Source organism: Arthroderma uncinatum, assembly GCF_011692745.1.
Source record: "Arthroderma uncinatum strain CBS 119779 chromosome Unknown scaffold2, whole genome shotgun sequence".
Classification (NCBI taxonomy): Eukaryota; Fungi; Ascomycota; class Eurotiomycetes; order Onygenales; family Arthrodermataceae; genus Arthroderma; species Arthroderma uncinatum.
In genome coordinates, this window is record NW_022983864.1 from 5,969,997 (window position 1) to 5,990,291 (window position 20,295).

At 50.8% G+C, this 20,295-nt stretch overlaps 2 protein-coding genes across 2 annotated transcripts; both read right to left on the minus strand.

The window, feature by feature from the left end:
• Positions 1-294: 294 nt before the first annotated feature.
• On the minus strand, positions 295-17,078 carry GIQ15_03712 (uncharacterized protein; the record flags this gene model as incomplete). The annotated part of the gene is made up of 4 exons (XM_033551129.1): positions 295-507; positions 589-3,849; positions 3,925-10,683; positions 10,761-17,078. 4 exons carry the CDS (start codon positions 17,076-17,078, stop codon positions 295-297), a joined length of 16,551 nt encoding a protein of 5,516 aa, XP_033408290.1.
• A 2,396-nt stretch (positions 17,079-19,474) lies between these two features.
• GIQ15_03713 (uncharacterized protein) lies at positions 19,475-19,827 on the minus strand (the record flags this gene model as incomplete). The annotated part of the gene is made up of 2 exons (XM_033551130.1): positions 19,475-19,695; positions 19,749-19,827. 2 exons carry the CDS (start codon positions 19,825-19,827, stop codon positions 19,475-19,477), a joined length of 300 nt encoding a protein of 99 aa, XP_033408291.1.
• Between the last annotated feature and the right edge of the window lie 468 nt (positions 19,828-20,295).

The window sequence follows — 20,295 nt, forward strand, 5'->3', positions numbered from 1 at the left end:
ACCAATCGATTTAAATGGCAGTGGCGTTACTCATTTTCGGGAAAGTAGTGTCATCTATAGTATTTATCAAAAAAAATACAATGTTAAATGTTCTACCTCAACGGAATGCGTCCTCTCATCGAAATCACGCAAATACGCTGATTATATGGTTTGAGCTTTTTACATGTAGTTGCCGAGCCAAATGCTAGTATTAACTAACAAGTAAGATAATATAATAATTCTATAATATAATAATTCTAACTAGTAATACTTGATACATGGTATCCCTAGATGTTATATACATATAACCATCAATTAACCCTCTCTAAGAGCCACCAACATCTCATCTATATAGGCTTCTAACATGCGCAGGATTTCATCTGCGCCATCATTCCCAATCTCTGCCGGGTTTGCCAGCAGCCACACCCGTAGGATGTCATCTTCTGGGTATACCAGCACAGTAGTCCAGTGCGGCGTTGCCACAAGTTCATACCAGGCGACTACAACTTGCTCGCCCGCTAGGTCTAGCTGTGGCTCAAATGCCATATTCCGGAAATGTACTGCGGACGCGTATGGGGTTCCTGTTGGTCAGTCTGTGCAGTGCTCTACCAGCTCCTCCCAATCTAGGCCTTCAAACATGGTGCGTTCGTTAACCTGCCTCGCTGATTCTTCAACAAGCGCACAGAGGTGCTGTTGGCGGCTGAATTTATCGCTGTAGCTGTCGCCGCTGACACGGAGTCTTAGGGGCAACATATTGACGCATGGCCCGATGACCAAGTCTAGGTCCGACATATCTCCATTGCGGCCCGTGGTGACGTTGCCAAAGACGACTTCTTCGTGGCCGGCCAACTGTCGAAGGACAAGTGCCCATGCTACATTAACTACCACAGTCGGCCGTGTACGCCGATTATCGGCCAAGTTGTGGAAGTTGCGGAAAGCAAAGGTCCGCAGTGTGCGAGGTTGTGTGCCCCCTGGGCGGAACACAAGGGGTGGTGTTATATTTGAGCTGCCCTGTAATAGATCTCGCCAGTACCGACGGAATACATCTTCGTTGTAGACTCGTGCGATAGCCTGCAAAATCTTTATGGTGCACCATCCATCGTGTTGCATGTGGGAGACTCGTAGAATCACCCGCCGAAGGTGGACACCACTGTCTATGAGGGTGAGCTTGGTGAAGATATCACTGATAGCCGCGCGACGGGCATCTTGAGGACAGAAACGGCCGGAAAAGGCGGTTATTTGCTCCGTAGTGACAACCTCTTCGACTAGTAGGGGGGCGTCACGGAGTAGCACTTGATAGTACTGGCCCTTATGCTCAAAAAAGCGTGCACAAAGACCTTGGAACGATTCTATGATAGATCGGCAAGCAGCAACTAGTCTCGGCCATGAAACTTGGGGGCTAATATCGAGATATGCATATTGTAAGCCGAGGGGCTCCTCTTCATTGTTGATATAGTCCACTTGGAATCCATTAGCCTGTACAATATCCTGCACCTGGTCAGTAGGAATATTCAGGGCTGGCGCAACATGATCCCGGATAAACTTGATCATGTCAGGTATATCCTGAGTGAGACTATAAGGCGAATATGGGCGAGCAATGTTGCTTTCTTCACAGTGAAGGGTATTGAAAATAGTCATTCTACGTGCCATGTCAGCAAGACGCGGGTACTCAAATGCCTCTTTTGCTAGGAGAGATATGCCACGCTCGTGAGCGGCCGTGGTCAACCTCATAAACCCGAGGGAATCACCACCAAGGACAAAAAAATCATCTTCGTATGAAATTGAACGTTCGTCTAGCTTTAGTACATCCGCCCAAAGCCTAGCCAGTGCCTTTTCATCGTGGGTGGCTGGCCTTGACGGGAGGGCTGGCAGGCCATCTTCACGGATCCAGATTAACTGCGCGAGATGCAATCGTTTGCCAATCTCCCTAAGGCGATGACGATCAGTCTTTCCAGATCGCGTTCTGGGGATATTGTTTAGACAGACGAATGCTTCTGGATGCATGTACGATGGAAGGGCTGGGTCGAGGGCATGCTTTAGTTTTCGGATATGAGACCGCACTTGCTGTTCCAGTGGCCCTTGATCATCAGCAGTAGACGAGGTAGCAGTTTGACTGGCGAAAAGCAGTAGTATCTGCCGGGAATGTTGCTGGGCTGTCGCTGACTCCATATAAATAATTTCGGCTATGATCTCCAGTCCACTGGGCGCCCATCGCTGGACAAGGTCCTGCACGCCCATTATATCTACCCGCTGGCCACGTAGCTTGACTTCTGACCCTATCCGGCCCATGAAGATGACGGTGCCATCATCAGAATATCGTGCCTGGTCACCCGTTCGAAATAGCGTGCCTTGCCTACCGGGAACTCGTCCGCTACCCTCAAGTAGCCAAGGCGGATTGACTACGAGTGGAAAGGTATCTAGTCCTAGATAGCCAGCACCAACAATTGGCCCTTCGATGAGAATTTCTCCAATCCCACCTATGGGAGCAAGGCGATTCGGGTTTCCGATCTCGGTCAGCCATAGGTTAGCACCGTGTCCACAGCCAATATTTCCGGCTACGGTGGCCGTAGTGATTCTAGAAGAGATTGCACATAGAATAGTGCATTCGGTTGGCCCATAGGCGTTAACTAGCCGTACCCGACTACTCCAGGTGTCGATATCGCTCCGCAGAAGAGCCTCCCCAGTAAGTACGAGGCTGGCCAGGTCAGGCAAGCTGGATGGCTTGATTGATCGTGCAACTGACGGCACAAGCTGTGCCCAGTTAACCCTATAGTCGCGCATGAAGCCGCTTAGATCCCCACACAGGCTTTCGTCGCTCGGAACGCAGAGACACCCGCCTTGTGTGAGGGTATAAAAACAGTTGCACACACAAGCATCAAAGGCATAAGATGAGCTGTCCAAGGTCCGGGACTGTGAGACAATCTGGTATCCTTGTGGCCCAGCCTGATAGCGAATCGCGGCGGCTAGGTTGGCGTGGGTAATCTTAACGCCCTTCGCCATGCCTGTGGTACCAGACGTAAAGGCGGCATAGGCAAGGTCCTCTGCATGGAGGCGCCTTTGGGAGTCGGCGGTAGTGATGGCTGACCCGGTGTCTTGATTGTCTGGCAGCATCTGCCCCTGTTGGAGGGATGGGCCTACCACAAGAGTAGCGGGTGCTAGTCGAGAGGCGCGGTCTCTTGTTACGGCGGAGCATAGAATGAGCCTTGGGCTCACAAGTTGCATGATTGCACGCAGATGGCCTTCCGGATGCAAGGCATCTAGCGGGACGAACGCACCACCGGCCTTCATGACGGCTAGCATAGACACATTTGCCCAAAGAGACTTTGGAAAAATGACAGGGACGAAACAGCCGGGTCCAATGTCGTTTGAAACTAGCTGACGAGCCAGTCGAGAAGAGAGGGTATCTAGTTCTCTGTAGGTGAGACGACCATCCCATGCGTCAATGGCGAGCGCGTCCGGCTGCTTCGAAGTGACTTTGGATATTATCTGATGGACGAAGCAGTCAGTTGCCGGCTCAGGAACTACATGATTCCACGTCCAGATGCTGTCAAGTTGTTTATCACTCAGGGGGTCCAACTGAGCCACCGGTGTATAGGGCGCTTCACAGAGTGCAATGTTTAACTGTTGTAGGATTTGCCCCCACTGTCCCACAAGACGCTCTACCTGTATGGTAGAAATGATAGCTGAGTCGAAGCTGACTCTCAGCTTCAGTGTGGTGCTTGCTGGAAGGATTTCCACCATCAAACCATACTGATTTAGCACCGCATGCTGGTCAGGGAATCCTTCTACCTTCATTTCATCCACCTCTTCCATGATTGTACGAATTTCACTTATATCGTCGCCGCTGCCTGGCTGGATGACGAGCACCGCCTGGAAGCTACAAGCATGAGCTGAATCGTCACTGATACGGCGAATGGCCGAAACTCCAAGATGCTAATGCGGGACAATGTTGAGAAGCTGCTTGCTCAATCGATGCATGAGATCTTGGATACATTGTGACGGGTCAACGTCCACGACGAGGGGCACTGTAGTAATTGTTGGCCCCATGAGTCGATCGATATTATCAACTGGGGCGGCACGGCCAGTGCGGATTGTGCCAAAGGCAATCTTCTGGCTACCTGTGAGACGTGAGACAAGAATCGACCAGCTGCTATACAAGAAGGCGGAAAGGCTTGCAGTAGGAATTCTCTCCACCACTGCAATGCTAGATTCTAGATACGCCTGCGGACAGGGCTTATGTTTATGGCTCAATAGGGTCGGAAAGATCGAACTTTCTTGTGCATCCTTCAACTCTTGTTCCCAAAACTCGAGGGATGCATTCTTCCTCTCATTGAGGAGATATTTTACGAGAGGCCGGATATCTGGCTGTGAAGGTAACATGGTCTCCCCCAAATACGCCTTCCGGACCTCCTCTTCGATGATCGGAAGAATCCACCCGTCGTATGTTGCATGATGGATAACCCACACCAGATAATTCTCCGTAGGCTCTTCAATGAGAGCCCACCTTGTTAGGGGGGTCCCGGGGCCCATGGTTTTTGCCAGCTCGTGATTGAAGAAGGCCTGCATGGTCGGATAGGCTTCCCATGCAAACTGACTATGAATAACGGCCTGGCGTAGCCCTTGACCCTTCACGTCAACTATACGTGTCCGTAGAATGCGATTGCGAGCGACCACAGTCTCCCAGGCCGAGTAGAGCTTCCTCCTATCCACAGCCGAGGGAAGACGGTACAGTCGCCGGCTGATAAAGGCCATAGGGTCTTTAATGGTAGCTGCAATCATCGTTTCTTGCAACGGTGTGCAGGGATAGATATCTTCGACCATGGTAGGATCAGCAAGGCAGCATCGCGCAGCTACCTCACCGCGGATTACGACAAGGTCGTCCAGACTGTCGAGCAGGGCAAACGGCGGGTCGACTCGTGTGCTAAATGTAGCCATTTTCTGAAGCCTCAGCGACAAGTCAGACAGTTTCGGATATGCGAAAACATCCGCCACCTGCAGTTCATAACCTTGCCGCCGGGCAGCGGCAACAAGTCTCATGGCGGAAATAGAATCGCCGTTCAGGTCGAGAAAGTGGTCGTCAGCCCCGATCGAGTCCACTGCGATATCCAGCTCCGCTGACCATAGCCGTTGCATTTCAACTTCGGCCGGGGTAGATGGCACGTGGCGGACAGCTGGGCGATTCGATCGCCCTCGATACCGCAACTCCGGCGGCGCCTGTGAAACTAGTTCCACCAGCTTCCGGCGGTCAATCTTCCCGTTGGTAGTGCGGGGGATGGAGGTGACAAAATAATACGCTGCTGGTATCATGTAGCTAGGGAGCACCGCTCCGAGTCGCTCATCCAAATTTTCCAAACACGCCAGCACCGCTGGTGCTGGCATAGCAAGGGCGCAGGCCACCGGAGCTGTTGTCATGTCTCTGTCACTCATCAGGACGGTCAGGGTCTGCTCCTTGCTATGCTCCACAATTGTACAAACCACAGCCCCGACGAGTCCGCCCATCATTTGGTTGACATGATGCTGAACTTCCTCTAGCTCAACCCTCTGGCCGCGTAGCTTGACCTGAGTGTCCTTGCGAGATATAAAGTGCAAGTTCCCGTGGGAGTCATACCGCGCAAGATCCCCGGACTTAAAGGCGAAGCCAGTTCGGCCTTCCTGCCAAGGGAGACCGCAGACATATGATGCATTGGTTAGAGGTTCGTTGTTGTGATAACCCTTGCCAACAATAGGTCCTTCAATGACAACTTCGCCCACGGCGCCGATGGGCATGAGTTGTCTATGATCTTGGGGATTGACAATCCAGGTCATGCAAGATAATCCTTTGCCAATTCCATGGGCCTGCGAACCCGTGAGATTGATTGTAGCAACCGACGTACATTCGGACGGCCCATAACAGATCACTATGCGAACCTTGGGGGCCCAAGTTTCAAACTCGCGCGGATCCACGGCTTCCCCTGACAATATCAGGGTACAAAGTGTAGGGACCTGATCTGGCTTGATTAACCTCGCGACAGATGGCGTGAGCTCAGTTAGTGTCGCGGCGGCCTGGTTTATGCTGCCGGCGAGGTCGTTGCGCCTGTCATTCTCGTCCCGAACACACAGCGTGCCTCCTACCGACAGGACCTTGAATATCATATTCCAGCTCACGTCAAAACTGTACGAAGCGAACTCGAATGCCCGTGTCTGTTCCTCAAAGCCGGATGCGACAGCCTGATTAATGATGGCTGAAGATAGAGCACGGTGGGTTTGTAGAACACCTTTCGGTGTTCCTGTGGTGCCGGAGGTGAATAGCACACAGGCGATATCTTCAAGCTTGGGGATAGAGAGGTTGTCCGTGGTTGTTTTGTTGCAGCCTACTACCAGGCTATCCTCAATAGGCACCACTGAGGCAACTGCGAGACGAGCAGCGACGGCGACTAAGGACTTTGCTACCAATATAACATCCGGGCGTACTTGATCGATTATACGTTGAAGACGGTGTGAAGGCTGGGTGGTATCTAGAGGTAGAATCGCTGCACCAGCTCTCAGAACGGCCAATGTGGCTATAGCAACGTATCCAGATTTTGGTGACAAGATGGGCACAATGGAGCCACGCCTCACTCCAAGCCCATGCAGGTGTGCTGCCAATTGACTGGATTGCATTTCCAGAGCAGCATACGTTATGCTACAATCCCAAGCATCAACTGCCACTTTATGAGAACGCTTTCTAGCGCTATCAAGGATGATATCATGCACAAGGCGTTCTCTGGACACTGGCAATGGAGAGTTCCAGCTTCGTATATCTTGCATGTCCTCTTTGCTGAGACATTCGATATCACCTACGCAAAGGGTCGAAAGGTCAGTTTCGACCAAGGAGGAGAGGACAGCCTGGAAGCGTCCGCACATGCGTTCCACTTCCCGTTGATCAAGCAAAACAGGGTCGAAGACAACTTCAAGATCCAATCCTTTCTGAGAAGGCGTGAAGAAGAATACTAGCCCAAATGTGTGGAATGCTTGTTTCTCTGCGCCAGCCACATCATACGTTGCTGTCCGTATGGCATGACTAGACTCTGCGGTGTTTGGAGGAATGATAACGACAAGGGTTTGAAAGCGGCAGGCTGCGCAAGTATCAGAATCAATAAGTGCAATGTTTTTGGTCCCTATATGCTGGTAGGGAGCAAGGTTGGCTGTTTTCCGTTCAATTTCGTCTATCAGGTCCTGGACTGCCTGCTCTGGACCACGCAGTTGAATGCGGATGGGTACAGGGGCGATGGTTGGCCCTACTATCTGCTCGATCCCGGGGACAGACGCATCGCGCCCAGCCAAGGTTGCGGCAAACACAATATCATTTGCTTCAGTGAGCTGTGAGACAATCGAGGCCCAAGCTAAATGGATGCTAGATTGCAAGTTTACTCCTGTAGCGACGGAGGTGTCTATAGTGCGGCTATACGTCTGGCTCGGCTGCACCTGATAGGGCCGTGAGGGTAAGTTAGGGTAAATGGTTGCTGAAGCACATCCTGCTAGCCGAGACCTCCAAAACTCCTTCGCCTTGTTGGGATCCTGCAACAGCAAGTGCTGGACGAAGGAGCTGAAGGATGGCGATGGGAGTACCCGTTGGTCTTGGTACGCCCTGTAAAGTTGTTCCTCGATGAGCTGAATTGACCATCCATCATACATGGCATGGTGGATCGTCCACACAATCTTTGGTGCAGACTTGTTGTAAATGACAGCTAATTGGGACAAAGGAGTTCCCAGTTCAGCCCGTATCGGGGTTTTAGCTAGGTAGGATTCAATCGTATCAGCAGATTCCCATGCCTGGGTCTTCACTACAACCTGCAGCAGTCCTAGACCCTTGATGTCTACATAGCGCGTTCTTAGAGCCGGGTGGAGAGCAATTACAGTATCCCATGCTTGACGAAGTTTGACAAAGTCAATATGCTTAGGAACGTCGAATACTGAACGCTTGATATAAGCTCCTTGTTGCTTCATGGTTAGAGCAAATAGTTCAACCTGTAATGGCGTGCAGGGATATATATCCATGACCTCTTCAGGTGGAATGTCACAGATTGAAGCCGCCTGAGCCAAGACTGGGTTAAGCTTGCATGGTTTAATTAAAGAGAAGGGAGCCGGGGATTTCCATAGAGCGCCAATCGGTTGGACACACAGCGCCATTGAAGCGATTAAACGATGATGGGTTATGTCCTGGATCGTGAGACTAAGATCGTGTTTGCGCGCCAGATTCGATAGTTTCATGGCCGTAATGGAATCAGCGCCAAGGTCAAAGAAGTCGCTATCAAGAAAGTATATTTGATCTGCCCGGCCTAGTACCAAAGCCCAGAAGTTCTGTAATCTGGTTTCCATTTCGGTAAATGGACCGTAGGGATGTATAACTGCCTCCGAGTCACTGGTATTCTGGCGAAGTAAAAGTTCTGGCCCCAACGGGCGAAGCTGCAGCCGATCAATTTTGCCCGCTACATTCTTTGGAATCCCGGGAACAATTAAGAATGCGGAGGGGATAAGAAATCGTGGTAGCCTCTTGCTAAGATAGGACCGGGCTTTGACAACATCTAGGTCCTGCATGCCCGACGGCAATGCGCAAAAGGCAGCAAGTAGGGGTTGCCCTGAAGAATGCGTGATAACTTCGCAGACTGATACAGCTGTAGGAAGGGCAAATTTAAGATGATATTCAATCTCTCCGAATTCCACCCTTTGCCCCCGAAGCTTGACTTGACTATCAGCACGACCTATGTATTCGATCGTGCCATCTGGAGTATAGCGAGCGAGGTCACCAGTCTTATATAGCCGTCCCCTGCGTCCAGGCTGTTTCTGGGAACCTGCGGTAAGGAAGGTAGGGTCTTCAATGAAGACAGCCGTGGTGCGTTCTGCAAGCCCACGATAGCCTAGGGTCACCAGGGGCCCTTCCACAACCATCTCTCCCACAACTCCAACCGCTACAAGATCATTATGATTCTGCGGGTTACATATCCACGGTAAGACACCGACGCCTTTGCCGATATTGGAAGCGGACTCAGGCCGATTAAGACGGGTGAAGATACATAAGGGTGTAAGTTCCGTTGGCCCATAGGCGCCCCAGAGCTCCAGCTGATGTGCCCACATGGAAACGTCTAGCGGTGTCACAGCCTCTCCCCCAAGATACAACCGCTTCACAGTGGGGATGCTGCCTGGGTCAAGTGTCCGAGCGACTGATGGAGTTAAGAAGAGAGCGGTTGTTTCCAAACGGTCAATACTTCCAGAGAGATCTCCGATGCGGTCGGCTTCCGAGGGGATGCAAAGGCACGCACCGACTACCAGGGTAAGCCAGGTGTGCCAGATATTCGCATCAAAAGCGTGGGATGAAAAATCATATACTCTGTCATCGGGCCTGAAGCCTAAACTGCTAGTCTGGGAAACAGCAGCAGAGGCTAGGTTGCGATGCGTAACCATGACCCCTTTTGGGACACCAGTACTCCCAGACGTAAAACAGATATACATAATGTGGTGAGACTTACGAGGTAAAGGTGTTAAAGTGTGGCGGGCCTCCCCGGCCTGGGTGAGACTCAAGTGTCTAACAATGAAGACATCATTAGAAAGCTTTTTTGCCAGCTCCAGTTGTCCAGGGCCAGCGAGGACTACCGTTGCTTCTAGGGACCGCGTGGTACTCTGTAACATATTTTCCGGGTACAAGATGTCCATGACCCAGAAGGCTGCCCCGGTCTTGATCACCGCTAGCATGGCTAGAGGCACACAAACAGACTTCTCCAAGCATAATGGCACAAAGCAGCCCACGCCGACACCACAAGCAATTAACTGTACAGCGAGGTGAGAAGACGCTTCGTCAAGCTCTTTGTAGGTCATCTGGCCATCATGAGCAAACACTGCCAAGTTATTTGGGTGTTTCCGTGCCTGCTCGAAGACGAGGTGATGCACAAGCTTATCAACAGTTTCTGGAGGAGTGGCGTTCCACTCCCAGATTTTAATAAGGTCTTCAGGGCTCGCCCGATCAAGGCTTTCCACAGGCGTGTCAAGTGGCATCGTACATAGATCCTGGAATAGTGACTGAACCTGCTGTAATAGCAGCTCTACTAGATGGGATGAGACAGCTGACTCTCGGAACACAGCGTGCGAGACGAAGCCAGAAGGGCTGCGTTTGAAGACAAGCATAAGGGCCCAGCTGTTGAAATGGCGAATGTCATCAAGAGTGTCATCCACATGGAATATAGACTCAGCAACCGCTGCGCTGTTTACATGGCCTTGCAGAACTAGTAGTGTTTGGAAATTGCAGGCCGCTTTTGCATCATTGCTGAGCCGAGCGATATTCTGCAGCCCGAGGTGTTCAAATTCGCTCATATCTAGGCTATTGCCGTGAACACGGCTCAGGAAAGATCCCACTGTCTCTTTTCGGTCGATAGATAATAAGACAGGTACAGCTGCGATGGTCGGTCCCCGCATTTGTTCCACGCCAGAGAGAGTAACATTTCGACCTAGCCTCATCTCACCAAAAAGAACGGCATCGCCCCCTTGTCTTGACATCAGCATCGCCCAGGCAGCTCGGAGAAGGTCAGCGACTGTGTAGCCCGGTGGCAGGGTTGTGGGCAGCCTAATATCCTTGCAAAGAATGGATGTCGGCTCGGATGATGCAGCCGTTGAGGGAAATTTAGGGAAAACGGCTATATCCGACGCGCCCGTAACATAGCGTTGCCAGAATTGCTCGCTTGCAGTACGCTGCTTCTGCAGTAAGTGCACGAAAGCCCTGTAATCTGGAGCTGGTCCTTAATATGCAGGGGTGCATGATAATGCGTAGATACATCCTGGAGGATAAGCTCGATAGTCCAGGCATCGTATAGGGAGTGGTGGATGGTCCAGATTAATGTGTGCTCGACGATAGGACGCTGGGATGACTGGGCAGTTTGACGGATGAGGCCAAACCGGGAGAGTGGCGTGCCCAGGCCGATAGGCGTTTGGTTGATGTGGTGTAAATACTGCTCCATTGTCTCATGGGATTCCCATGCGGGCGTCTCGCGGATAACTACCTGCATGAGAGATGCTTTCTCGACCTGCACAATACGTGTGCGCAGAATCGGGGTTGAAGCAATGACTGCGTCCCAGGAAGCCAGCACCCGATCAAGGCTCAAATGGCCCGGTACCCGGAGGCTCGTCTGCTGCACGTAGGCTGATGGATTGCTGACCGTCTGAGTGAACACCCCTTCTTGAAAGGCTGTACAAGGGTAGATATCGAGGATGTCGTCAGGGTTGAGCATGCATACTTTTGCAGCTGATGCGATGACTTCATCTCTGTTGACAACTGGCATAGCAAAAACAGGAGCGACTGGGAGTATGTCAAGACGCTGCTCCTCATTTTGAATGTCAGGTTTGGCTATTAGAAAAAGATCTTCGAATCGCGAGCAACGCATCACGTCTCGCACTGAAAATACAAACCCATGCTTGCGACCTGCCCTAACTAGGCGCATGGCGGAGATTGAATCGCCTCCCAGCTGAAAGAAATCGCTGTTGATGCTGATGTTCAGCGGGTCTAGGCTGAGTATCTCAGACCATATAGACCTCATTTTCTGTCGAAGGCCATTCCACTCTTTCCTGCCATCCTCATCCTGGCTTTCCATGGAGCGCAGAGAAATCAAATCTTGAAGGGAAAACCTCGCCGCAGCGAGTTGGAGGATGTTCCTGTCTACTTTACCACTCGGTGTTAAAGGCATCTTGGGAACGAAAAAGAATACGGGCCAACTCAAGGAAGGTAACATAAAACTTTGAACCCAGTTCTCTAGCCCATGCGGCGGTGGTATCAGCTGGATCGCGTCACTGGATTCGCCATTCATCGTGGACGAGTGGAGAAATATGCCAATTAACCGACTTTCCTCAATAGCAATTATTTCAGCTATCACGTCCCTGAAGGCGGGAAGATATTGACGAATATGAAACTCGATTTCGCCCAACTCTATGCGTTGGCCATTGATTTTGGAATGCGTGGTCGCTCGCCCAAGATAGCGGATAGTGCCATCAGGTTGATACCGTGCGAGATCCCCAGTGAGAAACACACGCCCACTTCGGCCTTGAATTTCTGAAGGCCCCTGACGCAGCCAGGGGGGGTCCTGCATGAACATGTCATCTGGAAAATTAAGGTAGCCTGAACTCACAATCGGCCCTTCGATACAGAGTTCGCCCACGGCGCCTACCGGAGCCAGCCCATCACGATCGCGATCTATGATCCATGTGGAGCATGCTACTCCACGACCGATGTTAGCTTCATCCTGCGGACTGAGCAGTCCTGTCCGGATAGTGCAGATTTGGCATTCTGCGGGGCCGTAAGCGTTGATGAGGTCGACCTTGCCCGCCCATTGTATGATCAGGTCCCTCCCTACGGCCTCGCCGCTGAGCACAAGTGTCTGAAGGCTCGGGATAGTGGTAGGATCGAGCAGCCGTGCCACAGTAGGGGTGAAATTAGCCCAATTGGCGCGCAGTCGCTCCATAGATCCTTCAATTTCGTTATAGCGGTCATCTTCGCTTGGGATGCATAAGCACGCCCCCAAAACAAGGCACATTAGAGCATTGTGGACTGCTATGTCAAAGCTGTACGAGGCGTAGTCATAAACCCGAGAGTGGTGGGATAGTCGTAACTCTCTGGAGTGATGGGGGATGGTAGTGCAGAAACTCTCGTGTGAGATCATAATTCCCTTTGGGACGCCAGTGCTACCAGAAGTGAAGATGACGAACGCCGTGTCGGAAGATGACAAGCTTATCGGAGGAACCAGCAGCTTAGGGGGAAAGAGGAATGGAGCTTCTTCAAGACGGTCACATATAATAATATCCTTGACAAGCTGGAGGGCGAGGGAAGCATCTCGACAAACTGTCACAACATAAGAGGCCCCAACCTCTGCTACAATTGCCCGTAGCCGTTGCAGCGACTGCCGTCCGATATCCATGCAGACAAAGGCAGCCCCGACACGCAAAATTCCTAGCATAACAACTGCAGCCCACTTAGACTTTTGCAAGCAGATTGGAACGAGGCTGCCTCGGCCAACCCCCTTTGCGTGGAGAACGCGGGCAAGGCCATTTGCAGTTGCGTCTACTTCAGCAAAGTTCATTGATCCATCCCAAGAGCAGAGAGCCGGGGAATCTGGATGAAGGGCAATCGTTCGGGCAATTTTGTCATGAATAAGTTCGTGTACCATGGCGGCAGGCGTACCATTCCAGGACCATAGAGTCTCAAGATCACTGGGGCCGGTGACACTGACATCCTTTAGACTGCGCCCCAGGTATTCCGGGCGGCTAATTAGCTGCACGGTGTAAGCGAACTGCTCTAGGAGGCACTCCATTTGTTCTGTAGAAATAGCCTGGGAATCATAACTAGCGTTTACCACCAAACTATCCTCCTGTTGTGTAATCAGTAGCATCAAGGCATATTCGTTAAAGTTGGACAACGATGTAGTCAAATCTAGCCCGTCTAGCATCCGTTTCAATTCCTCTTCGGCAGGTCCATTGGCAGGCAAGTCCATTAGCCTAGTAGGGGTGGGAGGATGTACGATGAAAAGCGTTCGGAATTGGCTTCCCTTTCTAGTGTTGGCACAAATTTTGCGGATGTTCTGTAGACCTAATCCCTCGAATGGTATGGCATCCAGCGCTTCTGCCTGTACTCGCGCCACAAAACTCTCCACTGTCTCGACTCCATCTAGCCTGACACGCACGGGTATAGTAGAGATAGTGGGTGCCATAAGGTCAGCAATTCCAGGTATAGGAACGTTGCGGCCAGACACTGTGGCTCCAAAGGTTACATCGTTATTACCTGAAAGCCGGGCAACCAGTAACGCCCAGGAAGCCCGCAATAGAGAAGGGATTGAAATGCCTTTATGAGCATTTAACGGAACTGGGAAGGCCTTGGAGTGTAGCGAATCCACATTCAGTTGCCGATTCTCATTTGGCAGGCCTGGGAACACCGTTGTTTTCTCTGGGTCCGCAAACTGGGATTCCCAGAATTCTCGAGCCGCCTGTGAAGACTGGGCGCTTTGGTGTTGGATATAGACATTGAACCCCAAGGTTGGGGGAGGTCGTACCCCTTGGTAGACACGGAACACCTCAGCTCCCAGCCGAGATATTGTCCACCCGTCATATATCGCGTGGTGCATTGTGAGGACGAAATGCGTCGACCCAAGCTCACGCACAATGCCCCAGCGGCACAATGGGGTCCGGAGCCCCATCAGCTGCCGCTTGTCCTCTTCAAGATACAGACCAAGATCGTTAAGGTTATTGTTGTCAGAGTATAGCTGGGCTTCTTTCAGCACCACTTGTAGGAGCTGTTTCGGGTAAACGTCGACGATACGTGTCCGTAGGATTGGGTATACAGCAGCTACCCGTTGCCAGGCATGTACAAGACGCTCTGCGTCAATGTGGTGAGGCAGTGTCAGTACGGCATGTCCTTGGTACGTCGCCATCCGTTGGACGTCCGGAGTGATTAACCCTTCCTGCATCGGAGTACATGGATACGCATCCTCGATATTGTCGACAGTTGTATTGCAGAGTTGAGCCAGAATGGAGAGGTTGATGAGCAGTGAGAATGGACGTGGAGGGGCTTTATATGAGACGGTGGACCACTGGCAAGCGGCCGCAAGTTTGGTAAGCTGCGAATGTCTGAATATCATAGCGACGTCGAGGTGTATTCCTTCCCGTGCTGCTTGGTCAACCAGGCGGATAGCTGCAAGCGACTCTCCGCCCCGGCTGAAAAATGTATCCGAAGATTGAATTGTTTCAGGGTCAATATTAAGAACCTCACTCCATAGAAGCTTAAGGCGCATAATGACACGGTCGAGCCTCTGGGTGTGCTCTACGTTGTGCCCGTTGGTATATGGCAGATCAGATTCATTTATCGAATGCGCATGGCCATTCATCTCGTTGGTGCTGGTACTAGCATATCCATTAGTTTGGTTAACAGGATCAACCGGCTTAGCTGAAGGAAACAACAGCTCATTATCTGTAAGCTCCAGAGCCATCTGCTTCAGCTTTCGATGATCTGTTTTTCCTGTAGGTGACAGTGGAATTTGGCTGATCACTACGTAAGCTCCAGGAATCATCGCTGGCGGCAGTCGTTGCCGAAGCTGGTGGTCAACCCTATCCACGGTGATTTGTAGAGTCTCAGTGCTACCATCTCCACAAGATGGCGGTGGAACCAAAAAGACGAGCAGTAGCTCTATGCCCGTATGTAACTGAGCCACTTCTGGACACCACTGGATAGTTGAAGGAATCAAACTGTGTAAGTGTGCAGCTAGCTCCCCAAGTTCAACTCGCTGACCCCTGATTTTGACCTGTGAATCTCGCCGGCCAATGTACTCAATCAGACCTTCATCTGTGTATCTTACTAGATCACCAGTGCGGTATAAGCGGCCTCGGCGGCCGGGAGTTACACCTGGCAGACCGCCAAGCAACCATTCAGGGCTGTCTAAAAAGGCCGCCGTCGTGGATTTCTCGTCATGGAGGTAACCCGCGCCAACCATAGGCCCTTCTACTACCAGCTCGCCAATCCCCCCAATCGGGCTCAGACGTTGCCGCTCAATGGGATCCATGATCCAACACGCGCCTAGCCCATTACCAACGATCGATGGTCGAGGAGATAGAAGTACGTTTGTATTAACCACGGAGAGCACTGTGCACTCTGCCGGTCCGTAGCCATTCATTACTCGTGTTCGGCTTGTCCGCCATCTAGAAATGGCATCCTCAGTGCAGGGCTCTCCACCAAGGTCCAACACTTCTAGCGTCGGGGCATCCGAAGGGTTCAGCATCTTCGATATGGAGGGTGTTGTTTGCAAGTGTGTGCTCCGATAGTGTGCAACGAGCATGCCAACTTCGTTTTTACATTCCCACGAGGATGGAACGCAAAGACAGGCCCCGGATAATAGACTTAAAAAAACGTTCCCTAATGAGACATCATATGCGTATGATGCAAGAGCGAGGATCCGGGAGCTCTGAGAGACACCGCTCAAACGCGCTACTGCGGTGGCAAAGGCGCATACATTTGAATGGCAGATGATAGCTGCTTTTGGGACACCCGTTGTTCCCGAAGTAAAGACAATATATATGGAATCTGAGGGGGAACTCTGCCTCCGTTTGATACTAGCGTTCAGTGACGACTCACGATCGCGCAAACGAGAATCCACCACAATAACATTCGATGAAAGAAGTTGGGCACGGTGCTGCTGTGCCGCCGATGAGAGAACCACAATTACCTTGGAGCCAAGGACCAATGACAGTTGTTGGAGACGCGCCTGTGGCCATGACTCGTCCAGCAGGGCGAAAGCGGCTCCAGCTTTGATGACAGCAAAGATCGCGACGGGGGTCCAGAGTGACTTTTCGAAGCAAATAGGGACGATATCTCCGTGAGACACGCCAGAATGTGTTAGACGGATGGACAATTTTGTTGAAAGGATATCGAGACATTGGTACGTTAGCTTGCCGTCCCACGCATCCACGGCGACGGAGTTGGGCCGCTGTTGAACGTGCGTCAAGAAAATATCAATAGCAGTTGTTTTGCTGGCATTAGGGACATGGCTATTCCAGGTCCAGATATCACGTAGATCTTGCTCACTTGCGGTGTTGATTGTATATATGGGTGTTTGTGTGTTATTGGGTATCAGTATTTGTCGTAGAGCCTGTTCAAGTTGGCAGAGCATGCGGCTAATGCTGCAATTCGTCATGAACGGTTTGCTGGTAGGAAACTTAGAAGGAATAACAATACTAATTTCCGTTCCATCCTTCTGAAGAGCGCAATGAATCTGTAGATCAATATCTGCTTCTTGTTCCACGGTCAGATATCCCCCAAAGTGTCGCTCCTGAGACCAGATATACAAATGGGTCCGAAGCGGTGTTCTAGGCCTGGTTTCTTCCAGTCTTGCCTTCGTGGATAATTGCGGTTGTATCTGGTCATATAGCTGGGCTAATGTTTCCTTTTCTTGTAGGACGACATCAATTGCCTTGGTTTGTATACCAGGCCAACCGACAGTCACATCAGTCAGTAGAAACGAAAGTTCCGAGGAGCCCACATAGTCCTTGAGGAGGATACACCAGGCCGCAGCTAGCTCCAGCGCCGTCAATGGACTTTGAAGTACAGAATGTGTAATGCGCATGGTTTGTTGGCTGATGGAGTTTCAACAGTATACAATAGCATCCGGATTGTCTGATAACTCGAGGTAATAGGTGTTCCCTAATGCAGGATATTTGAGTATCTTCGGTCGTGTTAGAACGTGCTGTGTATATTCGGATAAGCCGCCCGGTGATTTCAGGACGTCACTGTCTAGGGAATATTCGCTGTGCAGGCCGAACCTATCGTCGCACCAGCCTGTCAAAGCACGGGAACTCGGGTGTTCGACTGAATGACCGACAAGGGATGGGATGGCCAAGGTGAATCAATTTTACCTCCTATGGTATTACGTTCGTTCTTCTGTCAGCCTGGAAATATAATAGAGAAACAATACACTTAGTTAGCTAATGCATGCAGCATTGCATGGGATAGTTAGCATTTGGTAACTTTGTATTTTTCCCCTGGGGATAGGCGGGCAAGGATGCTGCGCATGCAAGATCCCAGTCAGTAACCACCGTCAGAAGAGCGCCTAATCCCGTCACACCATGCAGCCAAGTTGGCGATCATTAATTTATCGTGGGATCCTGGATCCTGGCCGCAAACTTGTCTCAACAATGCATATGTAGTCAATGCATATGTAGTCAATGCATATGTAGTCAATGCATATGTAGTCAACAATAAATATGTAGTCAACAATAAATATGTAGTCAACAATGCATATTTAGTCAACAATGCATATGTAGCCCGCAATCGGTTGTCGCTGGTAGCATCGCCCTGTCAGTGACGGGGTTAAATCGCCGAGAAGAAAAGCAGGTTAACCCAGCTCGGTATCTGCTACTACCCTCCTATCAACCAGACCATAACTGAAAAGTACCCCCATTCATAATAGACGAATAGACGATGCTTGCCGCTCGAACTGATAGACCTCTAGACAATGGCATTTGAGCCCGCGAAAGCCGGTGACCTCCCGCGGGCCTGTAATTATTGTCGGGCGCGGAAGAGCTACCCATTCGTGGTGTGGATGCTCGTTCTCTGCATTGTCTTGCTATCATCAAATCTCGGTCTCTTTTTCTTCCTCTATCGACGGTCTCAAGAGGATGTTCATGTTTGGGGCCCTTCCCAACAACGTTCGTCTATCAGTTGTCCCCCATGGTGCCACCATACATATGGCTGACAGATTCCAAGTTTTGCCATCATCAGTGGCAGTCAATTCAACTCAAGAGTGCGTCCATCAAGTTTCAACCTATAGTGGGTACCATCTCATGCTTGCTCTCGTCCTGCACAAATCGTTGACGGATCCCTAGCGCCCGCTCTTGAAGCAATTGAGTATTATGACACAGACCTAGATTACTCCTCCGGGAATGAGAGCACATACCAAGGCCCTCCTACGGAGGAGAGAGAAAGAGCCTGGCGGGAGTTATGGAATCGTATGCACCCTCTTTGCTTCAGTTGACTGCAATGTGATCGCCACTAACATCAGCGGCCTATACAGACGAAGGAGTCATGGTCCCATCCTGGGCCATGGCCAAGCTGAATCGAACAAGACTCGAAAAATACGAGCGAGTAAACCCAGAAAAGGGCGATGGGTATGTTGCCTGGATGGAAGTCCACCACCAGCTCGAGTGTTTGGTAAGTTTCACTCCATATGTTCATACCGCCTCCAGTCGACAAACCTAACGAGCGGCTGGTAGAATTTCATCAGGCAGTATACCTGGCTACTCATGGGAGGCTACCCAGAAGACCGTATCCCTAAGGAACTAAAAAAATCGCCCACGAACAATCGCCAGTATGTCGACTCGTGTATCGAGCGTCTTCGCCAACGTCTAATGTGTCAAGGCGATATGACTCCCTTACTGGTTACGAAGGAACGGGATGAGGTTTCTGGTTGGCGAGCTGATTTCAGTACCCACTCCCGGTGTCGCAACTTCACGAAACTGCAAGACTGGGTCGTGGCTCATGGCGTAGAAGATTGGGCTAAGATTGGCGAGCATTCCGACTAGCAGTCACTATGGAAGTCAGCAAACATGTTATATACCCGTCGTCTGTTCTCTTAAACATAACCTGCGTAGGCCTTGACGTTGGTTGAAGTCTTTGTAACTAGTAGTTAGGGCATGCCGGACATGGAATAAATATCTTCCGTGTCCTGTTCTGGTATTCTCGACGTCAAGTTAACTACTCTACTGTTAAACGAAGATAGACAAACCAGCAATCGTTAATATGCGAGGCTAGCTACAGATAATCCGAACGAGTGACAAAATATGAACAAATGGACGAATGGATTAACCCCCTCTCCTTGGATACTTCCCCCTTTGCTAACAAAGTATACTGCCATCTAGGAAAACTACTCGATAGTCAATTTCTGTTAACAAAGGTAAGGGGAAAGTGTGGCCTTTACCGGCGAATCAAGCCTTACAAGTGAATCTTGAATGGGCTTAATGATATTCAGTTACGGCGCACTGGGAGCTCGTTGATGCTCTCCGGCTCAGGGCCGACGGTCTCGGCAGTTCCAGCGTGGAGTCCCTGCGTGCCATGGCGCATGGTTTCTGGCTCAGGGCCGACGGTCTCTGCAGTTCCAGCGTTCAATTTCTGAATGCCACGGCGCATGGTTTCTGGCTCAGGGCCGACGGTCTCGGCAGTTCCAGCGTGTAGGTCGCGACGGGATTCTGTGCGAGTCAACTACTGTTTTATCACGTAGATAAAAAGGCGAAAATCTCACCTGTGAATGCAGTGGGTGCAGCCATTGCCACCATGGGGCCGCTGACCACCAGGGCAAGGATCGCGCTAGTGAAACGCATCTTGTATTCGACTATTTGAGACTGGAGGGACTTATCACAAGATTGGTTCTCTCGACTGAGGATTGTTGTGCTATCTCCCAAAGGCAAGACCCAGCCCCATCTTTATTCTTTCTTATCATGCCGAACATAGAGAGATCCCCCAGCGGGGCTCTCTTGGCGGTGATGATGATGTTACCCCCCCCGCCATGATGGAATATTTCTCTATGATAAGATATTCCCGCATGTATCTCCAACTGGACATGTATACTATATGCGAAATGCTAACATTAGTTGGTACTGAGATGTCCCTTGTCAAGCGGAATGCACGGGGACATGTGCAGTAGTAACAGAAGCAGCATATTCCTGGCCCATCACAAATACGATATCAAGGTTGCAAAGTGTCTTCCCTGTTTACCAGGGCACGTTGACCCATCATATATTACAAAATTTACACGTCATCTCTCGGGGCTGTACTCTTGCATGCGAAGG